Source organism: Somniosus microcephalus, chromosome 5 (genome assembly GCF_052327205.1).
Source record: "Somniosus microcephalus isolate GS21.2 chromosome 5, FLI_Smic_1.0, whole genome shotgun sequence".
Classification (NCBI taxonomy): Eukaryota; Metazoa; Chordata; class Chondrichthyes; order Squaliformes; family Somniosidae; genus Somniosus; species Somniosus microcephalus.
The window spans coordinates 108,969,794-108,996,342 of NC_140991.1; the positions used below are offsets into that span (position 1 = coordinate 108,969,794).

Consider the following 26,549-nt stretch of genomic DNA (forward strand, 5'->3'; position numbering starts at 1 on the left):
GACTAATGCCCCTTCTATATTGGGGCATCCAAAATTGAACACAGTATACTATGGCTTTATATAAATTCATCATAACCTTTTTTTTATTCTATGCCTCTATTTCTCAAACCCAAAATGCTATTGGCCTTTTTTATGGCTTCATCTACATGCACTCAAGCTTTCGGGGAATTAACTGTGTGTAGGTAATACAGACAAAAACCTGGGAATATTTATAATTAGATGCCACAGTAGGAGTAGGGTGATGAGCTTTGGTGGGATGAAAGGCCTTTTCTGTTCCTTAGTTATTATTTGACCATAAGAAAAGTTAAAGAATGGGAATCCTGTCAATTTTTTCTACTTCCTTATCTTGGGGGTGATGATGTTAGTTGTAGCCCATCTCTTAGTCACTACCACCGCTTCCCTGGCAACACAGAGTAGGGATTGGACCTGGAATAATCTGTCTCTGACTCGAGGTGTATATTTTGTCAGCTGACTGAGCCCTTTAAACTTAGGGGCCTAGAAATTCAGTGCCCTTAGCACCGATTTTGCGGCGCTAGAGGGCCTAGCGCTGCAATTGGCGCCGGTTCCTAAATTGCCTGGGGCCCTTCCGCGGCGGTAGACCGGTAGCGCTGCGCCGGCACCGATGACGTCATCGGTGTGCGCAGCGTCCCGGTTGCCGTGGTAACCCGGCCCCAAGCCGAAATTCAGTTGCGGCCGCCTCGCCAGTGGCAGCCGCAACTAAGACTCCGGCAAACGAGTGTTGCCGGAGTCTGCGCCGGCGCTTTAAGGAGGCGCGGCGGCCGGCCGCTTTCCCGCCGCGGCCGCCTGCCCGCAGCTCCCTCCCCGGACTTCTCCCCCCCCCACCCCCCCCCCCCCGGAACAGATGCAAGCCCGGCACTTGTCCGAGGTGCCGGGCTCATTTTTGCAGAGATTTGCGCGGGCCGCGGCCGGGTGCAGGCAGCTCCTCCTTAACGGAAGGAGGAGGCCTGCACTTCCCGAGCCTGCCGCACCGCAGCGGGCGCCGGAATAGCGCCGCAATGCGGCGCGTTGCGCCAGTTTTCAGGCGCTAAAACCCTTCAGTAGCGCCGGCAGCCGTTTGGGCGCGGCGCTACTGAATTTTTGGCGCGCACAAAGGGACTTAGCGCCGGCGCTAAAGCCCTGGCGCAGCGCAAACTCAATTTCTAGGCCAGGAGGTTTAAAAAAAATACTTATATGAAATTTGTGCCTTAGGACTATTCTTGAGGATGACTGTAAACTTTGTTTTGCAGGCAGAGGCTCGGCTGCTGGAGGAACAACGTCGCGTACAAGTCTATCTTCATGAAAGTACACAAGATGAGCTGGCTCGTAAATGTGAACAAGTACTTATTGAAAAACATCTAGAGATTTTTCATACAGAGTTTCAGAACTTATTAGATGCTGATAAAAATGAAGGTAAGTCTCTTGTTTATTTGCAAAATGAGGGGCATCTATGCTACTGAATGGAATGCCTTTCCTCTTTGGCACCTGGTGTCTACCCTTGTACTTTTACCTTCAGCCTCTGAAGACAGCTTTGAGGATTTCAAGTATGTAAAGTGCAGCTGAGCCCTTTCATTACTAATAGTCATAGAGTTATACAGCACAGAAAGAGGCCCTTCGGCCCATTGTGTCCGCACCGGCCATCAAGCCCTGCCTATTCTAATCCCATTTTCCAGCACTTGGTCCGTAGCCTTGTATGCTATGGCGTTTCAAGTGCTCATCTAAATGCTTCTTGAATGTTGTGAGGGTTCCTGCCTCTACCACCCTTTCAGGCAGTGAGTTCCAGATTCCAACCACCCTCCGGGTGAAAAAGTTTTTCCTCAAAACCTCCTGCCCCTTACCATGAAACTATGGCCCCTGGTTATTGACCCCTCTACTAAGGGGAACAGTTCCTTTCTATCTACCCTATCTATGCCCCTCATAATTTTGTACACCTCAATCAGGTCCCCCCCTTAGCCTTCTCTGCTCTAAGGAAAACAACCCCAGCCTGTCCAGTCTCTCTCTTTATAGCTGAAGCGCTGCAGCCCAGGTAACATCCTGGTGAATCTCTCCTGCACCCTCTCCAATGCAATCACATCCTTCCTATAGTGTGGCGACCAGAACTGCACACAGTATTCCAGCTGTGGCCTAACTAGCGTTTTGTACAGCTCCTTCATAACCTCCCTGCTCTTATATTCTATGCCTCGGCTAGTGAAGGCAAGTATTCCATATGCCTTTTTAACCACCTTATCTACCTGTCCTGCTGCCTTCAGGGATCTATGTACATGCACACCAAGGTCCCTCTGATCCTCTGTCCTTCCTAGGGTCCTACCATTCATTGTGTATTCCTTTGCCTTGTTAGTCCTCCCAAAATGCATCACCTCACACTTTTCAGGGTTAAATTCCATTTGCCACTGTTCTGCCCATCTAACCAACCCATCTATATCATCCTGTAGCCGAAGGCTTCCCTCCTTGCTATTTACCACTCCACCAATTTTCATGTCATCTGCGAACTTACTGATCATACCTCTTACATTCATATCTAAATCATTAATGTACACTACAAACAGCAAAGGAGCCATCCCTGTGGTACACCACTGGACACAGGCTTCCAGTCACAAAAACAACCTTCGACCATCACCCTCTGCCTCCTGCCACTAAGCCAATTTTGGATCCAATATGCCAAATTACCCTAGATCCCATGGGCTCTTACCTTCTTGAGCAGTCTCCCATGTGGAACTTTGTCAAAAGCCTTACTGAAGTCCCTGTAGACTACATCAACTGCACTACCCTCATCCACACACCTAGTCACCCCCTCAAAATTCAATCAAATTGGTTAGACATGATCTCCCCCATGTCTTTTTCGTGTGACGGATCTGTGTTGTGCCATTACTGTACAAGCTTCTTCAGTAGAAATGGAAAAACAGGCAAAAATTAGGTGGTTGCAGCTAGTAAATAAAAGACTTGCATTTATATAGCACGTTTCACAACCACCGGATGTCTCAAAGCACTTTACAGTTAATTAAGTGCTTTTGAAGTGGAGTCACTGTTGTAATGTGGGAAACGCGGCAGCCAATTTGCACACAGCAAGGTCCCACAAACAGCAATGTGATAATGACCAGATAATCTGTTTTTTGTTATGTTGATTGAGGGATAAATATTGGCCAGGATACTGGGGATAACTCCCCTACTCTTCTTAGAAATAGCGCCAAGGGATCTTTTACGTCCACCCGAGAGAGCATATGGGGCCTCGGTTTAACGTCTCATCCGAAAGATGGCACTTCAGACGGTGCAGCACTCCCTCAGCACTGCACTGACTTGTCAGTCTAGCTTTATGTGCTCAAGTCCCTGGAGTGGACACAACCTTTTGACTCGGAGACGAGTATGCTACTAACTGAGCCACAGCTGACATTAAGGCCAGAGAAACAATGTTTGGGGGAGTATAAAGGGCTGGAGTAGATTGCAAAGAACGCATGAGGCAAAGTCATGAAGGGATGTAGATGAGGATGAGCTTTGTAAATGTAATAATTGGCGAACTGGGAGTCCGCATAGTTACCTGGGAGAGTGGATCTTGCTGCGGAACAAGATGTCTGCAGCAGAATTTTGGATATGTTGAAAATTTATGGAGGTTGGCGATGGGAGGCCAGTAAGGAGAATGTTAGTATAGTTGAGTCTGGAAGGTGACAAAGGCACATGTAAGGGTTTACGCAGGGCATGGGGTAGAGTTGGAGGTGAGCGATGTTGCAGAGGTGGCAGTAAGTAGTCTTAGTAATAGAATGTAGGGTTTAGCAGTTGAAGAGGATTGAAGATGACCACTTGTGGTGGTGGAAAAGATTCTTCTCTTTCACAGTGCAGAGAAGGGCAGATCATGAAATTATCTGAATGTCTCCCAAAGGCATTGCTGTGACTTTACTCAATTGCATAGGCGACATGTGCTTTGTGTTTATCTTTATTTGAGGAATGACAACTGCACCTGATTACCCCTAGGAGAGAACTAGCTAGTTTCTAATCCTTGTGTGTACTCTGGAACATTATGCCAATATTTTATGAAGAGGCATGGAAAATAAGAGCAGAGGGTTATGCTAGAACTGTATAAAACACTAGATAGACCACAACTAGAGTACTGCGTACAGTTCTGGTCAACACATTACAGGAAAGATGTGATTGCACTAAAGTATACAGAAGAGATTTATGAGGATGTTGCCAGGACTGGAGAATTTCAGCTATGAGGAAAGATTGAATAGGCTGGGGGTGTTTTCTTTGGAACAGAAGAGGCTGAGGGGAGACTTAATCGAGGTGTATAAAATTATGAGGGGACTTGGATAGAGTGGCTTGGAAGCACCTATTTCCCTTAGCAGAGAGGTCAATAACCAGGAGGCATAGAGTTAAAGTAATTGATAGAAGGATTAGAGGGGAGTTGAGGAGAACCTTTTCCACCCAGAGGGTGGTGGGGATCTGGAACTCACTGCTTGAAAAGGTGGTAGAGGCAGAAACCCTCATCACATTTAAAATGTACTTGGATATGCACTTGAGATGCCATAAACTGCAAGGCTATGGACCAAGAGTTGGAAAGTGGGATTTGGCTGGATAGCTCTTTTTCGACCAGCGCAGACACAATGGGCCGAATGGCGGCCTCCTGTACCGTAAATTTTTATGATAAATTCAGAATGATTAATTAGATTTGCGCCCATTTGGTTGTCATCGGGACTTGATTTCAAGTGTGATATCCAAATATTATCATTGAAGGCTTAGGGGGAGAAATTCCCTATGAGGGCCATTTGGGGTGTTACGTAAATGAAAAGTTAGCGCCTTTTGGAGCGGAAGAGGTGGGAAATGTCCCGATCCGGGGCGCTGCTGCGTTGCAGGGGTTCTTCCCTCATTAAAGGGAAGGGCTCCCCGCTGTGAGCTCTGCATTTTTTTTTGGCATCTGCTGGAGCACCAGGGTGTGGGAATGCCGTGCGATCAGCCTGGCACTGAAGCTGAGTGCCGGGCTGACCGATCACGGCATTCAGCCCACGTCCGGTGCTCAGGATTAATTTTTATTTAAATTGGCTTTTTTCTTGGCCGGCCACCGCACCTTTAAATGGCGCCCTGTGAGCGGCCAGCCTCACTGTTCGCAACCCCTGCAGCAGTCGGTAACATTGCCCAGCGCTGCTGCGGGGCGCGAGGGGGAATTTTTCTGCCGAGATGCTGCGCCCGGAGATGATGTCATGATCTCCGGGCGCAGAAGATCGGGGCGCTACCCGGTAGCACCGCCGCTAACCTGCAGAATTTTGCAGGAGGCACAGTTATCGCCTCGGGGGAGGCAAAAAGCCATTAGCACCCCCCGCCAGAGGCGCAAACGAGGGGAATTTTGCCCCCCTTAGTGTTTTAATTTGCTGCCTGTTAAATGATTTAAAGTTCTCAGTAGTGGCGAAACATGCATTGTGGAAAAGTGAAGTTTATATACAGGTAACTTTTTGATATCCGGCACGGGCAGGACCGACGTGTTGCCGGTTCATCAACAATTCCGGATAACCGAACGCTATAGTAAAAGATACGGAGCTCAGAGCTCTGTATAAAGCAACAAACCCTGTTAGCAACAGCTTCAAAACAATCGGCACAAGTTGCAAGCATCTCTGTAGCTTAGCAACAGCTTCAGCTACACCCTTGCACAGCAACAAATGGAGTAAAAAAAAGTAACTAAAAGTAAAAAAAAGTTACCTGAACCGACTCCTGAATTTTGCCGGTGGATAGAGCGTTCTGGTTATTTAGGGGCCGGTTAATCGAAAGTTTCCTGTATAACTTAAATACTGTGAAGCATAGTTATAGGCCTAAATTGAGCGTAAGGGTTACTTAAATTTAAAAAAAATAATATTTGAATATACAAATATTTCTGTACGTAATATTTGTTTTCTGTTGATTGCAATGCGCCTAATGTATAAATGTTTTAGTGATTGCTAATGGCCAATGGTGAAATATAATTACCGAATCTAATGTGTATTTTCTGCTAGTCTTTTAAGACATTTAGATTGATTTTATTTATTATTCTGAACAACAAAATAACATGTCCCAGATGTTAGATAAGCAGGATATTCAACTCCAGTGTTAAAAGAAGAAATAATTAATCAGATTTGGTTCTGTTTTGTTTGGCAGATCTGGGTAGGATGTATAACCTAGTCTCTCGAATCCAAGATGGCCTTGGGGAGCTGAAGAAGCTTCTAGAAACACATATTCATAACCAGGGTTTGGCTGCCATTGAGAAGTGTGGAGAAGCTGCTCTAAATGTGAGTTATAGAATGTCGATGTGTAGAAAGTTAATTTCCGATCCTCTGGTTACCTTGCCCTCCGACCCACCATCTTACTTTCACAAGTTTTCCTGATAATCAACTTTATTGTCATTGTTAGTGCACAAGTGCAGTACGTGCACAAGTGCAGTACAACGAAATGTAGGCTTGCGGCTCCCGAGAGTGTACATTTAGATTAAGACATTTAAACATTCAACATTCGTTTGGCTTGTAATACATTAACATAAACATAATAAAGTGCATTGGCAGATGTGCAGGCTTTTAGAGTTTATTTGTGGAGTTCAGTAGGATGACAGCCCTGGGAAAGAAGCTGTTCCTAAATCTGGTCATACGGGTGCAAATGCATCTGTAGCGTCTCCCAGATGGCAGGAGGGCGAACAGACTGTGGCTGGGGTGGGTAGGGTCTTTGATGATGGTCCGTGACCTCCGTAAACAGCGTTTCTGGTATATGTGCTCTATGGTCGGTAGCCGGGTGCCGGTAATGTGTTGGGCAGTTTTGACTACCCGCTGCAGGGCTTTCCGGTCATAGTAGCTACAGCTGCCATACCATACTGTGATACAGTTTGTCAGGATGCTCTCTCTTGTGCAGCGGTAAAAGTTAGAGAGGATCAGGGGTGACAGGTTACATCCCTTCAGCCTCCTTAGGAAATATAGGTGCTGCTGGGCCTTCTTCACCAGAGAGGAGGTATTGAGGGACCAGGAGAGGTCTTCTGTGATGTGGACTCCGAGGAACTTAAAGCTGTCCACCCTTTCCACCACAGCCCCATGGATGTGGATGGGGGTGTGACTTCCGCCTTTAGACTTCCTGAAGTCCACAATGATTTCTTTGGTTTTCTTGATGTTGAGGGCCAGGTTGTTATCGGCGCACCACTTCACGAGATGCTGGACCTCCTCCCTGTAGGCTGACTCATCGTTGTTGGTGATCTGGCCTACCACCGTGGTATCATCCGCAAACTTGATGATGGTGTTGGAACCATGAACAGCCACACAGTCGTGGGTGAAGAGGGAGTAGAGGAGGGGGCTCAGCACATCCTTGTGGGGCCCCCGTGTTCAGGGTCGGGGGGGGAGGTGTGGTTACCTAATTTGACAGACTGGGGTCTGTTTGTTAGGAAGTCCAGGGTCCAGTTGCAGAGGGAAGTGTTCAGGCCAAGAGTGTGGAGTTTGGTGGCCAGCTTGTTGGGGACGATAGTGTTGAATGCTGAGCTGTAGTCTATGAACAGCATTCTGATGTAGGTCTCTTTACCGTCTAAGTGATTCAGTGCAGAGTGTAGAGCAGTTGTGATTGCATCCTCCATTGATCTGTTTGCACGATAGGCAAACTGGTGTTGGTCAAGAGAGGCGGGAACACTGGCTTTGATGTGAGCCAGGACCAGTCTCTCTCAACACTTCATTATGATGGTCGATAGTCGTTCAGACACGTCACAGCCGTTTGCTTTGGCACAGGAATAATGGTAGCGGTCTTGAAGCATGTAGGGACTACTGCCTGGGCCAATGACAGATTGAAGATGGCGGTGAAGACATCAGCCAGCTGATCAGCACATTCCTTGAGTACCCGTCCAGGGATGCTATCAGGTCCAGCAGCCTTACGTGTGTTCACTCCGCGTAGAACACCCCTTACGTTGGAGGTCAACAGAGTGAGCACCTGGTCTTCCGGGGGTGGCGAGGCTTTGGTAGCCAGCTCCCTGTTGTCCCTGTCAAAGCGAGTGTAGAAGTTGTTAAGCTCCTCCGGAAGGGAGGCATCGCTGACCGGGGGGCTGGTGTTTTTACTCTTTTAGTCAGTGATTGACTGTGATTATCCATTCCTTTCATTATTTTGAAAACTTGGATTATCTTCAATACTTCGCTCCTCTCCTTCCCTCCCCCCCCCACACCTTTTCCAGGGACAGTGAGGGTTTTGATTTTTTAGCTAATATTTAATAATGTGTGAGGGTTGTCCCAAAGAAAAGAACACTGAAAAGTATAGTCTAAAATGGTGGTAATGCCTAAAATTGTTTTGGTTGTGTTTGGTCTATCTGCTGTGAATTTTAAAATAAAAAATAGTTTCTCCAGATTATGGTGCCAGGGCATATCATATATACTGTAGTTAGTTTAAAATTGATTTTTTTTCTTGTGATTATCAGATTTTTTTTTTTTTTAAATTGATGTTTGCAGTTATCCCCATTTTTGAGGAGCAACTAAATTAAATCACTTCTCTAATGAATCCTACACAATTTCCCATCAGAACTCTTCTACTGAGCGACTGGATGGGGAAGTGAATTGGAACAAAATAACAACTAACGTTCAGTAACTTTAATTTTGAATTACAGAGGAAAGTCTACTTGTAAAACCAAATTTACATTTGCTTGGCCTAAATTATGAAAGTTGTGAATGTTGAAGAATTTTGTTGATTTTAAATATAGAACCTGGGTCTTGTTATCACAGTTCATTTAACGGGCTCACTGCAACAGCATGACTATTGTGTTCATACTTCCAAATTAATGTTAAGGGAGCCATTGCAATATTAACACTTGTGATGTTGAAACATAGGGATTAAACTTTATATGACTTGGGTTTGCAAAATTCTTCTTCAGAGAAGTAAACTGCTATCTAATTTATTTAAAAAAAAAACATTTCAACCCAGTTTATATTTCAGTATGAGTCACAAAATGATAGAAATTTTAATTAAACAGTCTAAACAATAAGCTGCAAATGTAGTTAACATGCATCACTGCACTGATGCATGCCAAACTGCTTTAGCAACAGAATTCAGAGAAGTGCTGATTCGATGGCGGAAATGTGTATTACAAGTAGTAACATTTTTGCACACATTTGCATTAATTTGTTCCTACATGTTAATTGTGTTTGTGCGCAGTGGCGGCAGCGCATGGAACTATTGGCGTATATTAAAATCAAATTTCCCATTCTTTGGGGCGACTGGAAAGTGGGACTGGGCCAGGAGCAGGTGAGTGTGCTCCCCCAGAGTGAGCTACAATACCACTCACTGAAATGACTTCTGTGTAGGTGATGCACTGCCAACCTCCCATCCCCTCTCCACTTTCAATCTCCAAGCAGTGACCTAGGTTTCTAGACTTGTACATGAGTGTGTCTCAGTCCACCTAAGTTTTGTTCCAAATATACTGTTGGTTTTTAAAGCTGTTCATCATCAATAAGTAAGTTTCAGACTGCACATTTATAATGTAAATATGTTCACTGTATTCATATCTCTTTTTCCTTTTTTTGTTTGACCCAGGATCCCAAAATGTATGTACAGACCATTCTGGATGTTCATAAGAAGTATAATGCATTAGTGATGTCAGCATTCAACAATGATGCTGGTTTTGTGGCTGCTTTGGATAAGGTAAGGCAATAATTTTGTAGCAATTGGTCTAACAACTCTTAACGGTTTCCATTCACAAATACAGCGTAGATTGGAAATAAATGCAAAGCTTGAGGGGGAGGAGGCAGTATGCTAGAAAGCACTGATGAATAAAAAAAATTGAGTTTATTTTTTTTTAAAAAGAAGTTAAGTTGCAAGACAGCTTGTTTCCTTTGTCCCAGCTCCTGGTCCTCTTGATTCCACGTTGAAGATCATGCTCACTGGGTTACAACTGATGTAACAATTGAAGTTTTTTGAACCCAGTAGTTCCACTTAAGGTGTCTTTTTTCATGCCCTCGTCTTTTTCAATGGAGCAGACTTTTTGCTCCAACCTATGATCAATTGTAATGAGGGAACAAGTTTGCAGGGGTTTACAGGTTATCAGTGCTATCCTGTCAAAGTCTACCACTGACAAGGATCAAACCCCTCATAGGTTCAGGAGCTACTCCGCCAGGGTAATTGATAATCTATGGACCAATTTTAATTGGGGTATGGGTATACAAAATAATCTCAACCATAGGTTGATCGGAAGAGCCCTGAGGGTTTGCAATCTACAATGTGCCATATTTGAGGGAATTTGGTCACCGTGAAAGCTCTGCGAATTGTCCAACTAATTTCCTCTTTCCATAGAAAAAGTCATGAATGTGCTGCCCCTGCAAACATAGCATTTGTCACTTGCTTGATGCAGGTGGGCACTGCAAACTGCCTGATGTGGAAGATGTCCTTTTGTAGTGGATTGGAAGGATGCGGTGGCATGAAAGCTTTATGCCATGGTAACCTTCACTTCTGTAGGAAGTGCCATTCTTTTCCAAATATTGTCTGCAGCTTTTGCTGCAGCAGATGGTACAACTCTGACAGCCTTCCTTGTGAAATGGTGGTAGCCAAGGCAGGTCTCCAGTGACATGTCCAGGTCTCTAAGCAAGGTCCTGGTGTAGGATGAGTCGACCAAGTGCCACAGATGTCATTGTACTTGTATTTGTCGATTTGGTAGTCCCCCATGACAAAGCACTTTTTCACACAAAGGTTAGTGGAAATCTGGAACCCAAAAGGCTGTGGGGATACTGGGACGATTGAAATTTTCAAGATTGAGATTAATAGAATTTTGTTAGGTAAGGGTATCTGGGGATATGGAACAAAAGCAGGTAAATGGAGTTGAGGTACAGATCGGCCATGATCTAATTGAATGGTGGAACAGGTTCAAGGGGCTGAATGGCCTATGCCTATTCCTGTGTAACTTGATACCAGCAAAGTCCTTTAAGTAGCATAAGAGGCTGTTCGAACATTCTATTACTAGGTGATTGAGTTTTCTCATTTAACAAATTAGAATGGAAGAGCATCAAAATCATTGTGTTAGGATGAAAGATTCTAAAATTGTAATTTTAGTACACCAGGAGCATGGGGAAATTGTTAACTTTTCAGAAGAATTGTTAAATTTGTGGATGAATTGTACTAACAGATGAGAATTCAGACAAAAATGGTAAATGTCAATATTTAAAATTGTCTTGTTTCTTAGTACTGCCTTGTTGAAGGTGTGAAGACATAATAGCTGTTTTTGTAGTAGCATGCTGAAAATTGTTGCTTGGTTTTATGCAGGCATGTGGCCGTTTCATAAATAATAATGCAGTGACAAAAATGGCTCAGTCGTCAAGTAAATCTCCAGAACTATTGGCACGATACTGTGACTCGCTACTAAAGAAAAGGTAGGATCTGGGGAGAATGATTTATCAGTGCAACATACATTCCTTCCTGGCCAGAAATTGGAATTCATGATTGCCCACAAGTTGGAAGAACAGTAAGAAAGGACTTGTATTTATATAGCATCTTTTACAACCTCAGGACATCCCAAAGTGTTGCACAGCCAATGAAGTATATATTTATAGTGTAGTCGCTATTGTAATCTAGGGAAATATGGCAGCCAGGTCCCACAAACAGCAATAAGATAAATGCCCAGATAATATGTTTTGGCGATGTTGGTTGAGGGATAAATATTGGCAAGGGCACTGGAAGAACTCCGCAACTCTTAGAATCATACAGCACAGAAGGAATCCATTCGACCCATCGTGCCTGTGCCGGTTCTCTGGAAGAACTGTCTATTCAATTATTATCACTTCCTTGCTTTTTCCCCACAGCCCTACAAACTTTTCCTTAACTGTATATCCGATTCCCTTTTTGAAAGTTAAGCGATTCTGCATCCACTACCCTTTCAGGCAATGCATTCCAGATCATACAGCTCTGCGTTTATAAAAAAAAAAAAAAAAAATGATCCTCGCCTCCCACCTGGCATTTTTGCCAATTATCTTAAATCTCTGTCCTCTGGTTATTGACCCTTCTGCCAGTGGAAACAGTTTCTATCTACTCTATCAAAACCCCTCATAATTTTGAACACCACTATTAAATCTCCCCATAACCTTCTATGCTCTAGGGAGAACGATCCCAGCTTCTCTAGTCTCTTCACATAACTGAAGTCCCTCAGCCCTGGTATCATTCTGGTAAATCTCCTTTGCACCCTCTCCAAGGCCTTGACATCCTTCCTAAAGTGCGGTGCCCAGAATTGGACACACTATTCTAGCTGAAGTCTAACCAGTGATTTATAAAGGTTTAACATAACTTCCTTGCTTTTGTACTCTATGCCTCTTTATAAAGCCAACGATCCCGTATGTTGCTTCTTTGAATAGTGCCATGGGATCTTTTATGTCCACCTGAGAAGACAGACGAGGCCTTGGTTTAACGTATCATCCAAAAGGTACTGAGGTGTTATCCTGGGTTATGTTTAAGTCCTGGAGTGGGGCTTGAATCCACAGCCTTGTGACTCTGAGGCGAGAGTGCTACCACTAGACCAAGTGTGAGGAGCAGGATAGCAAAATGAGGAATTAGCGATAACTATGTTTCTTAAGCGATTCTTCATAAAATTCTGATCTATTAAATAACTTTTCCTGGATACAATTCTAATATTGTAATATCCTACATTACAACAGTGCCTACACTTCAAAAAGTACTTTGGGATATCCGGTGTACGTGAAAGGCGCTATATAAATGCAAGTCTGTCTGTTGTCTGTGGGGATATAGTAAGAGTATTGTTACTTATATTAACAATTAATAGACTTCTACTCTCTCCTCGGGAAAGCAAGAGTGCCGTGCAGCCTTGATTCTTGCAGTATTTCTAGAGTGCTAACTTACTTTTGTTATTTAAACATACATAAGTGTTGCCCCAATGCTACATAAAATGGATAAATAATACTGAAAAACTGTAACATTAACGTCTGAGTATGTGTACTCAGTAATTGTAATATGGACACTTTAATTTGTGCTCTACAGCTCCAAGAATCCTGAAGAAGCTGAGCTTGAGGATACACTTAATCAAGTAGTGAGTATTAACAAACAGTTGCTAATTTATAAAGAACCAGGTGTCCAGGATAGGTTTGGTCAGTTTTGTTATCTGTTTTGGTTTTATCAGGGTTTGTTTTAGTTATTTTCAGAAGAGATGCAGCTGTTCAAAACTATTCGTACAACTTGTAAGGCAAGCCCGTATTTTAAAAAAAAAAAAACGTCCTTTTCCCCTCTTGCACAATTTCTGATCAAGTGGTTTGTTCATTGATTAGAATACCTAACCTACAGGCAGCAAGACGAGACAACATCCTGCTCGGACTTATAAGTGGAAAATAACATTTGTGCCGCAAAAGTGCCAGACAATGACCATCTCCAACTAGAGAGAGCTTAATTACCTCCCCATGACTTTCAATGGTATACTATCACCGAATCCCCCACCATAAACATCCTGGGGGGGTCACCATTGACCAGAAACTCAACTTGACCAGCCACATAAATGCTGTAGCTACTAGAACAGGTCAGAGGCTGAGTATTCTGCTGCAAGTGGCTCACATCCTGTCTCTCCAAAACCTCTCCACCATCTACAAGGCACAAGTCAGAGTATGATGGAATACTCTCCAATTACATGGAAAGGTGCAGTTGCAGCAGTACTCAAGAAGCTCAACACGATCCAGGACAAAGCAGTCTGCTTGATTGGCACCCCGTCCAGCAACTAAAACATTGACTCGTTCCACCAGGGGCGGACTGTGGCTGCAGTGTGTGCCATTTACAGGATACACTGCAGCGAGTTGCCAAGACTTCTTCAGCAGCACCTCCCAAACCTGCAGCCTCCACCACCGAGAAGGACAAGGGGAGCAGGTACACGGGAATACCATCACCTGCAAGTCCCCTTCCAAGTCGCATAGAATCCTGACTTGTACATCGACGCTAGGTCAAAATCCTGGAACTCCTTACCTAACCGTATTGTTGGAGTACCTTCAAATAGACTGTAGTGATTCAAGGTGATGGCCCGCTACCACCTTCTCAAGGGCAATGGGAGATGGGCAATATATGCTGGCCTTGCCATGATGCCCACATCCTTAGAATTAATTTAAAACTCTAAGCTTAAAAGTCTTTCATCATTTGTGTATTATATTTAGATTTTCAAAAAGTATTTGACAAGGTTTGACATTGGAGACTAATAGCTAAAGTAGAAATCATGGAATGAGGGCACAGTGGACCAGAGAGTTAAAACAAATGTCTCAAAAACCAGAGGCTGGCTAGAAATCGAAGCTTTTTGAGCTGGAAGGGGATTGAGTGGGAGCTGTCGCAGGGATCAGTCTTGAGTCCCCTGTTATTTATGTATAAATCTATAAATAATTTTGGCAAAGGTTGTTGGGAGAAGGATCTTCTCACTTAATGGATTTTTACTAAAATTAGAGACCTCCTAAATATTGAGAAACCATGCAAGCAAGGCTAAGGGGAGTGGGATTAATTGGATAGCTTTCAAAGAGCCCGCATAAGCACAATGGGTGAATGGCCGCCTGTGCTGCAAGATTCTATTCTATGATATTCAAAAATAGTTAAATCTCAAATGTCTGGTGGATGGCAAAGGTATTTCAATATAAATTAATTTTAAAATATTAGTATGAGTGCAAAGAACTCAAATAGGGCTTATAATCTGTTCTACTGGGACTTGCGCTCTGCAAACAACATATATGCATTTTGGCAGGCCAGCTGATCTTGTGTGATACTGGTCTCCTTATCTAAGGAAGGATACACTTGCCTTAGAGGCAGTGCAACGAAGGTTCACTAGATTGATTCCTAGGATGAGAGGTTTGTCCTATGAGGAAAGATTGAGTAGATTGGGCCTATACTCTGGGGTTTAGAAGACTGAGAGGTGATCTCATTGAAACATATAAGATTCTGAGGGGGATTGACAGGATAGATGCTGAGAGGTTGTTTCCTCTGGCTGGAGAGTCTAGAACTAGGTGCCATTGTCTCAGGATAAGGGGTTGGACTTTTAAGACTGAGATGAGGAGGAATTTCTTCACTCGGATGGTTGTGCATCTTTGGAATTCTCTACCTCAAAGGGCTGTGGATGCAGTGTCGTTGAGTATATTCAAGGCTGAGATAGATAGATTTTTGGACTCTCGGGGAATCGGTCTTTTTCCGAGTGGCAGGCAGTGACTAGTGGGGTACCGCAGGGATCGGTCCTAGGACCCCAGCTGTTCACAATATATATTAATGATCTAGACAAGGGAACTAGATGTAATATCTCCAAATTTGCAGACGACACAAAGCTGGGTGGGCGTGTGTGCTGTGAGGAGGATGCCGAGAAACTCCAGGATGATTTGGACAGGTTGGGTGATTGGGCAAAAGCATGGCAGATGTAATATAACGTGGATAAATGTGAGGTTATCCACTTTGGTGGCAAAAACAGGAAGGCAGATTATTATCTGAATGGCAATAGATTGGGAGAAGGGGAAGTGCAACGAGACCTGGGTGTCCTTGTGCACCAGTCGCTGAAGGTAAGCATGCAGGTGCAGCAGGCAGTTAAGAAGGCAAATGGTATGTTGGCCTTCGTAGCGAGAGGGTTTGAGTACAGGAACAAGGATGTCTTGCTGCAGTTGTACAGGGCCTTGGTGAGGCCACACCTTGAGTATTGTGTGCAGTTTTGGTCGCCTTATTTGAGGAAGGATGTTCTTGCCATGGAAGGAGTTCAGCGAAGATTCACCAGGCTGATACCTGGGATGGCAGGAATGACGTATGAGGAGAGATTGGGTCGATTGGGCTTGTACTCGCTGGAGTTTAGAAGAATGAGAGGGGATCTCATTGAAACTTACAAAATTATGACAGGACTGGACAGACTAGATGCAGGAAGGATGTTCCCGATGGTCGGGGAGTCCAGAACCAGGGGTCACAGCCTAAGGATAAGGGGTAAGCCATTTAGGACAGAAATGAGGAGGAATTTCTTCACCCAGAGAGTGGTGAACCTGTGGAATTCTCTACCACAGAAGGCAGTAGAGGCCAATGCATTAAATATATTCAAGAAGGAGTTGGATATATTTCGTAAGGCTAAAGGGATCAAGGGGTATGGGGAGAAAGCAGGGACCGGGTACTGAATTTGGATGATCAGCCATGATCGCATTGAATGGCGGAACAGGCTCGAGGGGCTGAATGGCCTACTCCTGCTCCTATCTTCTATGTTTCTATCGAGGGCTATGGAGATCGGGTGGGAAAGTGGAGTTGAGGTCGAAGATCAGCCATGATCTTATTGAATGGCAGAGCAGGCTCGAAGGGCTTTATGGCCTACTGTTGCTCCTAACTCTTATGTTCTTAAAAATTTGCATACACTACCTATGAACATTGGCCCAGATGCAGGGAGTATGCTTGATGTATCCAATAAGTCAGCAGTCCTTGAGAGGGCTGCTGCTTGCATTTAAAAATGCTGCCACTTGAATAAAAAGTTTTTTTTGTCAAAAATTTATTGATAAGACTCAATGGATTGCAACCATTTGCCAAGGCCATATTGGAAGAGGGGAGAGAAATGACAGGCAAAGACAATGAGGAAAATCCAATGTGGAAGGATCAAATGAAGTCTCTGGGCAAGTGGCGCAGCACCTAACCCCTGGTTGATGACTAATAAAATGGAAGTGCTGTGGCATGAGGAGGTTTCTTTGTTTGTTTGGCTTTACCAAGGCAGCCTCCCCAGATGATGGTTAGTGCACCATGAAGGTGTTTAGGATCAAGACAGCTTGCATACATGAATTGAGAGCAGATGTAGGAAAAAGCACACTACTTGCATACAGGAATTGAGAGCAGATGTAGGAAAAAAGCAACGTGCGTTAAGGAATCTGGTACGGTAAGACTACCCAGCAGTACTATGTATTGGGTAGATAATAATAGATTGCATGTCAAAACATGTTGCCTATCAACCTGTTCCACAATTACTGTTTCCCAATGTCAAGGCCTCACACAACCTTTTATAGTAGCTTAATCATTGAAATCTTCCTTTATGGACCTCAACACCAGTGAGCAATGCTCCAACTAAGCTTCTTGCCTGAGTAACTGATGTGTCATAAGAACATAAAAAATAGGAGCAGGAGTATGCCCTTCGAGCCTGCTCCACCATTCAATAAGATCATGGCTGATCTTTGACCTCAACTCCACTTTCCTGCCCGTTCCCCATATCCTGTGATTCTCCTAGAGTCCAAGTATCTATCTATCTAGTTCAGCCTTGAATATACTCAATGACTCGGCATCCACAGTTCTTTGGGGTTGAGAATTCCAAAGATTCACAACCCTGAGTGAAGAAATTCCTCCTCATCTCAGTCTTAAATGGCCCCTTACCCTGAGACTACGCCCCTCCAGCCAGGGAAAACAACCTCTCAGCATCTACCCTGTCAGTCCCCCTCAGAATCTTATATATTTCAATGAGATCACATCTCATTCTTCTAAACTCAAGAGAGTATAGGCCCAATCTACTCAATCTCTCCTCATAGGACAGCCCTCTCATCCCAGGGATCAATCTAGTGAACCTTTGTTGCACCACCTCTAAGGCAAGTATATCCTTCCTCAGATAAGGAGACCAAAACTGTGCACAGTACTCCAGGTGTGGTCTCACCAAAGCCCTGTACAATTGTAGTAAGACTTCCTTACTCTTGTACTCCAACCCCCTTGCAATAAAGGCCAACATGCCATTTGCCTTCCTTATTGCTTGCTGTACCTGCATGCTAACTTTGTGTTTCCTGTACGAGGACACCTAAATCTCTCGGAACACCGCCTCTGAAAATCTCCTGCTGATGCTGTTCAGTGGCAATCTGCAGAGCAGATAACTCTCAGCTGCACAACACCTTGTTAGTAAAATTCACAACTGTAGCAAACCCAGTGTGCAGCGCTGCTTGGAAGGAGGCAGGTAGGAGGGTGATGCAACTGCTAATGCTCAAAACGTATTCTCCATTTCATTGCTGACTCAATGACGTTGGAATCGCAAAGCAGCTCATTAAGGACCATGGCCAAAATAGCCTTTTTTCAGTAACATGCCATTTATCAGCTACCACCTCTCCCTTTCCCTACCCTGTGTTTTTTCTTTTAAATCACTAAAACCGTCCAGAGCACACATCTAGGCTGGTGCACATTTTAAGTCTCGATGATAAAACTAAGCACTGTGATAAATCCTGTTGGTCAGTGGGGACTGGTTTGGTGCTCTTGACATTTGGGCATATGTGTATAAAGAAGAAATTTGCACTTGAACACATGCCCATAGTTTAGCATGTTGTTGCTGTACAGACACTATATGGTATATTTTAGTGTACCACAGTCACTGTTTTACATCTGCTGAAATGCTTTTTCAGTTATGCAGTTACAGGTATGGATCTAGTTCTTTCCTTTTTTTTCAGGACCTAAGGATCCTCTGCTTTTGGACCTTGAAAATTCTTCAGAATGTCTGGTAAATGGAACAATAAGAGTCCATTTACATAGATTGGCAAATTTGTTAAAAGCTGGGCATGTTTTGGCTGCAGGTGTTCATCAAAGTCTGGAATCATTTCATAATAACATAAGAGATAGGAGCAGGAGTAGGCCACACGGCCCATCAAGCCTGCTCCGCCATTCAGCAAGATCATGGCTGAACTTCTACATCAATTTCCTAGAATAATAATTAAATCTGATCCAGTTCTTCTTGGTACCTTCCATGAAAAGTTCAGTTCCTGAAAGTCTACTGGACTCCAGCCATAACTTTGGAGTGTTCCAGGATGGCCAAAAACTAGGTCGGGTCCCAATTGTCCCTGGGGTTCCATGAAGGATTGGGATCTAGACCCAAAGTGGCTGCCCTTTTTAAGGGGAGGGAGAGAGCAGAGGTGATGCGCTATCAATTACTCATAAAAGACCGAGAGTTAGAAGAGTAACTAAAGGCTTTTATTAACAACAGAATGGAGGTCTGCCTCGAGTGGTCGACAGGCCCAGGATACAAAGGGCTGGGGAGCAGTCACCTTTATACTAGGACCTGTGGGAGGAGTCAGCCGAGGCATGTCCAGGCATGTACACAGTGGAATACAAACAGGACAAACAGGAATACAAACAGTGGTTTACCACAAGAGGCACATTGAAATTTTTCAAGGGGGTGATGCATTCTTCTCCCTCTGCCTCTGGGCCCAAACTTTTCACTGGACTTTTTGGCCTCTTCAGCCTCAGATGCACCCATAGTCTTCCAAAGATATTTAAAGTGTGGGACCTCCTGCAAACTTTGGCAGCGGTTAGGGCGTGCTTGTCACCACTTACGCTAAGATGCATTGTCCTACAGAAGTTCAGTGACGCTCTTCAACCTTTAGTGATAGACACGGTCTTGGCATCCAGAAAATCACATTTAAAAGCATACGTAATCAGTAGGGATTTGTTATATAGTGCAAGGTCAATTATTTTCAAACCTTACAATTTATGGTTGTATCAATTGGAATCTCTCAAACCTAGCTCCTTTAGAGTTCAGTTAGCTGTCATTACAGCTTTTGAGTGCCTGTGGAAAATCCATAGAAGAGAGCCTCATAGAGTTTTACAGCACAGAAAGAGGCCCTTCGGCCCATCGTGTCTGCGCCGTCCATCAATCCCTGTCCAGTCTAATCCCATTTTCCAGCATTTGGTCCATAGCCTTGTATGCAGTGGCATTTCAAGTGCTCATCCAAATGCTTCTTGAATGTTGTGAGGGTTCCTGCCTCTACCACCCTTTCAGGCAGAGAGTTCCAGATTCCAACCACCCTCTGGGTGAAAAAGTTCCTCCTCAAATCCCCTCTAAATCTCCTGCCCCTTAACCTTGAATCTATGCCCCCTTGTTATTGACCCCCCTACTAAGGGGAAAAGTTCCTCTTTATCTACCCTATCTATGCCCCTCATCATTTTGTACACCTCAATCAGGTCCCCCCTCAGCCTTCTTTGCTCCAATGAAAACAACCCCAGCCTGTTTAGTCTTTCTTCATAGCTGAGGCGCTCCATCCCAGGTAACATCCTGGTGAATCTTCTCTGCACCCTCTCTAAAGCAATCACATCCTTCCTATAGTGAGGCGACCAGAACTGCACACAGTACTCCAGCTGTGGCCTCACCAGCGTTTTGTACAGCTCCATCATAACCTCCCTGCTCTTATATTCTATGCCTCGGCTAATGAAGGCAAGTATCCCATATGCCTTTTTAACCACCTTATCTACCTGTTCCGCTGCCTTCAGGGATCTATGTACATGCACACCAAGGTCCCTCTGACCCTCTGTACTTCCTAGGGTCCTACCACTCATTGTGTACTCCCTTGCCTTATTTGTCCGTCCAAAATGCATCACCTCGCACTTTTCAGGGTTAAATTCCATTTGCCACTTTTCCGCCCATCTGACCAACTCGTTTATATCTTCCTGTAGCCTGAGGCTTTCCTCCTCACAATTTACCACCCCACCAATTTTCGTGTCATCTGCGAACTTACTGATCATACCTTTTACATTCTCATCCAAATCATTTATGTAGATCACAAACAGCAAGGGACCCAGCACCGATCCCTGAGGTACCCCACTAGACACAGGCTTCCAGTCACAAAAACAACCTTCGACCATCACCCTCTGCCTCCTGCCACTCAGCCAGTTTAGGATCCAACGCGCCAAGGCACCCTGGATCCCATGGGCTCTTACCTTCTTGACCAGTCTCCTATGCGGGACTTTGTCAAAAGCTTTACTGAAATCCATGTAAACCACATCCACAGCATTTCCCTCATCCACACACCTAGTCACCCCCTCGAAAAATTCAATCAGATTTGTCTGACATGATTTACCCTTGACAAAGCCATGCTGACTATCCCCGATTAATCCTTGCCTCTCCAAGTGGAGACTAATTTTGTCCCTCAGAATTTTTTCCAATAATTTCCCTACCACAGATGTTAGGCTCACTGGCCTGTAATTCCCTGGTTTATCCCTGCTACCCTTCTTGAATAATGGTACTACGTTAGCTGTTCTCCAGTCCTCTGGTACATCCCCTGTGGCCAGAGAGGTTCTGAAAATGTGTGTCAGAGCCCCTGCAATCTCCTCCTTTGCCTCACACAGCAGCCTGGGATACATCTCGTCCGGGCCTGGGGATTTATCCACTTTTTGGCCTGCTAAAACCGCTAGTACCTCCTCCCTCTCGATGCTAATATGTTCAAGTATGTCACAGTCCCCTTGCCCGATTTCTATGCCTACATCATCTTTCTCCATAGTGAACACAGATGCAAAAAATTCATTTAAAACCCCGCCTACATCATCTGGCTCTACACACAGATTGCCACTTTGGTCCCTAATGGGCCCTACCCTTTCCCTGGTTATCCTCTTGCCCTTAATATACTTATAAAACATCTTGGGATTTTCCTTTATTTTGCTCGCCAGTGTTATTTCATGGCCCCCTCCTCGCCCTCCTAATTTCTTTTTTAAGTATGCCCCTGCACTTTTTATACTCCTAGGGCTTCCTCCGTCTTTAGTCTTTTGTAACTGCCAAAAGCCCCCCTTTTTTTCCTAATGCATTTTTGTATATCCCTTGTCATCCAAGGTTCCCTTTGCTTGTTGGTCCCACCCTTGACCTTTACAGGAACATGTTGGCGTTGTACTCTCTCTATTTCCCTTCTGAAAGCCTCCCACTGCTTTGATGTGGATTTTCCTATAAGTAGCTGCTCCCAGTCCACTTTGGCCAGACCCTGCCTTATCATATTAAAATCGGCCATCCCCCAATTTAGAACCCTTATTTCCGGGCCGTCATTGTCTTTTTCCATGACCACCTTAAATCCCACCGAATTATGGTCACTGTCGCCAAAATGCTCTCCTACTGACACTTCCACCACTTGCCCGGCTACATTCCCTAGAATTAGGTCCAGTACCGCCCCCTCTCTTGTAGGACTTTCTACATGTTGGCTCAAAAAGCTCTCCTGGATGCACTTTAAGAATTCTGCACCCTCTAAGCCTTTCACACTCTGACTATCCCAATTAATATTGGGGAAGTTGAAATCCCCCACTATTATTATCCTATTATTTTCGCACTTCTCTGATGTAGAGGCTCACAATAGTGGCTTGGTGCACCAAGAACCATAATATCAGTAGCATTCAAGGATCCTTATTTTGGTCTCAAACTAATGTGTGCCTCTTTTCATTTATCATCTTGAATATCATGCACTTAAAACAGTCAAATTTATATCCCTTTTTGATTTCCTTTGCCACGTGTTTTAAGCTCCATGTAAAAGCATTTCCTTCATCCAAAGTAAAAAGAAAAATTACTCAAGAAATTCTTGCCACAGTGTTCACTTGTGCATACATAATGATATCTGTAAATATATAGATAGGAGATCCATTTATATTTCTCTATGAATTAATCACAGTAAGTCAAGAGATGTGTGAGTAGCAGTTGTGGATAGGTTTTAAGGCTTTAGCGGGGAAAGGAAATGATTTGAGGTGTGGAGGAGGGGGAAAATGCTTATTACATGAATATAATGGATCATAGTAAGGCACAGCATATGCACTCTCTTGCTTGGTTCTTTATCATATTGCTGGTTCATCCACTCTTATTTTCGATTTCTCTTTGTTTCTCGTTTTCCTCTCGCTGTTTTTTCTTTTAACTTTCTTACACTCCCTCTTTATCGTGCTCTCACACTCTATCATACTGACTCAGCAAATGATGCATGATTGGTTTCAATGTGAAACTAGTCTAGGGACCCCAACTCTCTTCTATCCCAATCTTCAAGTCTGCATATTTCTTACCTTGTTATATTGAACTCATCTCAGTATTTTTCTATATTATGTTGTATTTACTTGACTAATGCTGGCACTATTTCTTCACATTGTTAATCTTATGATTATCTAATTCTAAGATTATCTAACACTCATTTTAGTCCCATGTCAAGTTAGTTATACTTAAGCAATTAGTTACACTGTACGCCAGCTATCCTTGTTCTGTTTCATCTCCGTGTCTCTTGTCAGCTGAGTTCAGCTAATTCTTTATGCTGCACGTACAAACTTTGTTTCTTCACGTTATATGCTAACTATCCCATCATGCTTTATGCCTATTCCAAGCCATTGTATGCTGTCCTACAGTGACTTTGCACAGTTGACTCCATTTCACTCCTAGGAGCCTCTGTCAACTGTCTTCGGTCTCGAGGTTCAGCCTGCATGTCTGTGGTTCCTGGCTCGGCCTTGCGCAGTTCCCAGCTCGGTCCGCTTCCTGTAAGTGGGCCATATTTTGAGTTCGACCAAGCTCTGCCATTGTTGTGGTTTTATATGTATAGGGATTTCATGATTCTAAGAAATATACGGTGGTATAAGTGTGGTGGTTTTGGCACCAAATGACCATTTGTGCCTTGTATGGGGAAGTAATTACCTGTGTTTAACATCATAGGACCTTTTTACAACATCATTTGAGAATTTTGAACAGTTAAACTGCCTCTCCATATGATCAATTTGGATATTTTTGTGCTATTCATTACCTTTGGACTTAGTTGGGTAACTGTTTTGCACCTGCCACAATAAATGTACATCCTTTTGTTCTAAACATGTTTGTATTTTTTTCACAAGCGTTGATTGGATTGGTTAATTTTCAGATGGTGGTATTTAAATATATTGAAGACAAAGATGTATTCCAGAAGTTCTATGCCAAGATGTTAGCAAAGAGACTGGTTCATCAAAATAGTGCTAGCGATGATGCAGAAGCGAGCATGATCTCCAAACTAAAGGTCAGTACAGCTTTCTTTAAACTTGGTTAGTAGTTTTGTTTTCCATGAGTGGTTCCTGCCACCTTAGCTAAGATTGGCCAACTCGGCAAAGATCAAAGGTTGATCTGGACGTTCTTTGTTTGGCTCATTTTCACAGTAGCGACCTAATTTACCAATTGAGCCATTGCGAGAGCCTACACTTCATCAGCTGTTTTTTTAAGTCATTAAAAATTCTAAGAGTGGCAGGATGTTGCTAAGCTGTGTGCATATGTTTCAGTATAGATACTTGAAGCTCTGTCTTCATCTAACTTCATGACGATGCAAGTAAATAGTGACAATGTGGCTTCTTTTTTGCATTGCTCTGAAAATAGAACCAATACTAAAGTTTTAGTGCTGTATGAGGAAGTGACAATGAAGTAAAATAAAGACTTGCATTTATATAGCACATTATTGGGCCTGAATTTGAGGTCGGAGGCTTCCCACAGGCGGATGGCTCCAAACCGCAATAAATCTACGCACCTACCTGATGGTCCTGGATCCACGGAGACTCGCGCTCCTGGGCCTCTGCGTGTAGGCCTGCGTAGAAACATAGAAACATAGAAGAGAGGAGCAGGAGTAGGCCATTCGGCCCTTCGAGCCTGCTCCGCCATTCAATGAGATCATGGCTGATCATCCAAATTCGGTACCCTGTCCCTGCCTTCTCCCCGTATTCCTTGATCCCTTTAGCCTTAAGAAATTTATCCAACTCTTTCTTGAATATATTTAATGAACTGGCCTCCACCGTCCTCTGTGGCAGAGAATTCCACAGGTTCACCACTCTCTGGGTGAAGAAATTCCTCCTCATTTCAGTCCTAAATGGCTTACCCCTTATCCTTAGACTATGACCCCTGGTTCTGGACTCCCCGGCCATCAGAAATATCCTTCCTGCATCTAGTCTGTCCAGGCCTGACAGAATTTTATAGGTTTGGATGAGATCCCCTCTCAATCTTCTAAACTCCAGTGAGTATAAGCCCAATTGACACAATCTCTCCTCATACGTCATTCCTGCCATCCCAGGTATCAGCCTGGTGAATCTTCGCTGCACTCCTTCCATGGCAAGAACATCCTTCCTCAGATAAGGCGACCAAAACTGCACACAATACTCAAGGTGCGGTCTCACCAAGGCCTTGTACAACTGTAGCAAGACATCCTTGTTCCTGTACTCAAACCCTCTTGCTACGAAGGCCAACATACCATTTGCCTTCTTAACCGCCTGCTGCACCTGCATGCTTACCTTCAGCGACTGGTGCACAAGAACACCCAGGTCTCTGCATTTCCCCTTCTCCCAATCTATTGCCATTCAAATAATAATCTGCCTTCCTGTTTTTGCCACCAAAGTGTATAACCTCACATTTATCCACATTATAGTGTATTTGCCATGTTTCTGCCTAATCACCCAACCTGTACAAATCGTACTGGAGTTTCACGACATCCTCCTCACAGCATACCCTCCCACCCAGCTTTGTGTCGTCTGCAAATTTAGAGATACTACATCCAATTCCCTCGTCCAGATCATTAATATATATTGTGAACAGCTGGGGTCCTAGGACCGATCCTTGCGGTACCCCACTAGTCACTGCCTGCCACTCGGAAAACGACCCGTTTATTCCAACTCTTTGCTTTCTGTCCGCCAACCAGTTCTCTATCCAAGTCAACACCTTGCCCCCAATCCCATGTGCCTTAATTTTGCACGCTAATCTCTTATGTGGGACCTTATCGAAAGCCTTCTGAAAGTCCAAAAACACCACATGCCCACGTATCCCAGGGGCACATGCGGTTCGCAAGCAGAAAGGGGATTCCCATTATGCTTATGGGAATTCCATTTACGTATGGAAGCCCCATAAGCTTAATTGGAATCACCCAAAAAACACATGTACACAACCTTGAAATAAAAAAATCATTACATGTTCAAAATTAATTTTAAAAAACAAAAATTTATTAAACATTTAAAACATTTTTTTAAAATAGATGTAAACATTAAAAAGGTTTTTGAATGTTAAAATGATTTAAAAAAGTTTATTTTTCTATTTATTTTCACCCATACGCTGGTTAAAAAAAAAGGCCTTCTGCCTGCTTTTACCAGGCGTAAGAGCTTCATGGGCATTCGCTGGGTAAGAGTTGGGTAGCCCAACTCTCCGCCAGCGAATGTCCATTTTCCAGGGATGCGGAAGATCTGTCAAGAAGATTCTTGACGGATCGCAAGTTCCGGGTTTTCGCACATGCGCAACCCATGCATAAACCCGGAACTTGCGGGGCACTTACGTACGTGGTCATAGACCCTGGAAAATGCAGGCCATTATGTTTCGTGAACAGCGAAACACTTGGCAGACTGGGAATTGCTTTGAAATGCAGTAACTGTTAAGGCTAATATGGTAATTTTTTGTAAACTTAAGCAGTGTTGGGATAAACTATCCTCTTCTACACAATTTCTTGGCTGTGAGATTTGCTGCTGCCGCTGACTTAATTGGGATGAATTAGAATTTAATTGAGTTTCAGTGTTACAGAATTTCTACAGAATTGCCCAGAATACATTTTTATTCAACAGTTGATCAAAACACTAGGCTGAATTATAATTACCTGATTAGTTACTTCTTTCTATTATAGCAAGCCTGTGGCTTTGAGTATACCTCTAAACTACAACGAATGTTTCAAGATATTGGTGTGAGCAAAGACTTGAACGAACAATTCAAAAAGCATTTGTCTAACTCGGAGCCGCTTGATTGTAAGTGTAAATTGTGGATGATGATCTGCCAAGTTGAAGGAATGTTTGTAGTGTTTGACTAGCACTGAGAGGTTATTTATCTAGAATCACTACGTCAAAGATGTATCATAGGCAACATACTAACCCTGTCTCTCTTATTGTAGGATTTATTTTTTTAAAAGGTACTATGTGGC

At 43.8% G+C, this 26,549-nt stretch overlaps 1 protein-coding gene across 3 annotated transcripts in view; it reads left to right on the plus strand.

The window, feature by feature from the left end:
• cul1b (cullin 1b) overlaps positions 1–26,549 on the plus strand; it is a 104,973-nt gene that overhangs the window by 55,784 nt on the left and 22,640 nt on the right. For all 3 annotated transcript variants that reach the window (XM_085988077.1, XM_085988075.1, XM_085988078.1), the window contains 7 exons: positions 1,248–1,410; positions 6,109–6,239; positions 9,490–9,597; positions 11,209–11,315; positions 12,931–12,979; positions 23,505–23,636; positions 26,259–26,376. In XM_085988077.1, coding sequence (XP_085844203.1) covers positions 1,248–1,410; positions 6,109–6,239; positions 9,490–9,597; positions 11,209–11,315; positions 12,931–12,979; positions 23,505–23,636; positions 26,259–26,376 — 808 coding nt within the window. The remainder of the gene's footprint in view (positions 1–1,247; positions 1,411–6,108; positions 6,240–9,489; positions 9,598–11,208; positions 11,316–12,930; positions 12,980–23,504; positions 23,637–26,258; positions 26,377–26,549) is intronic.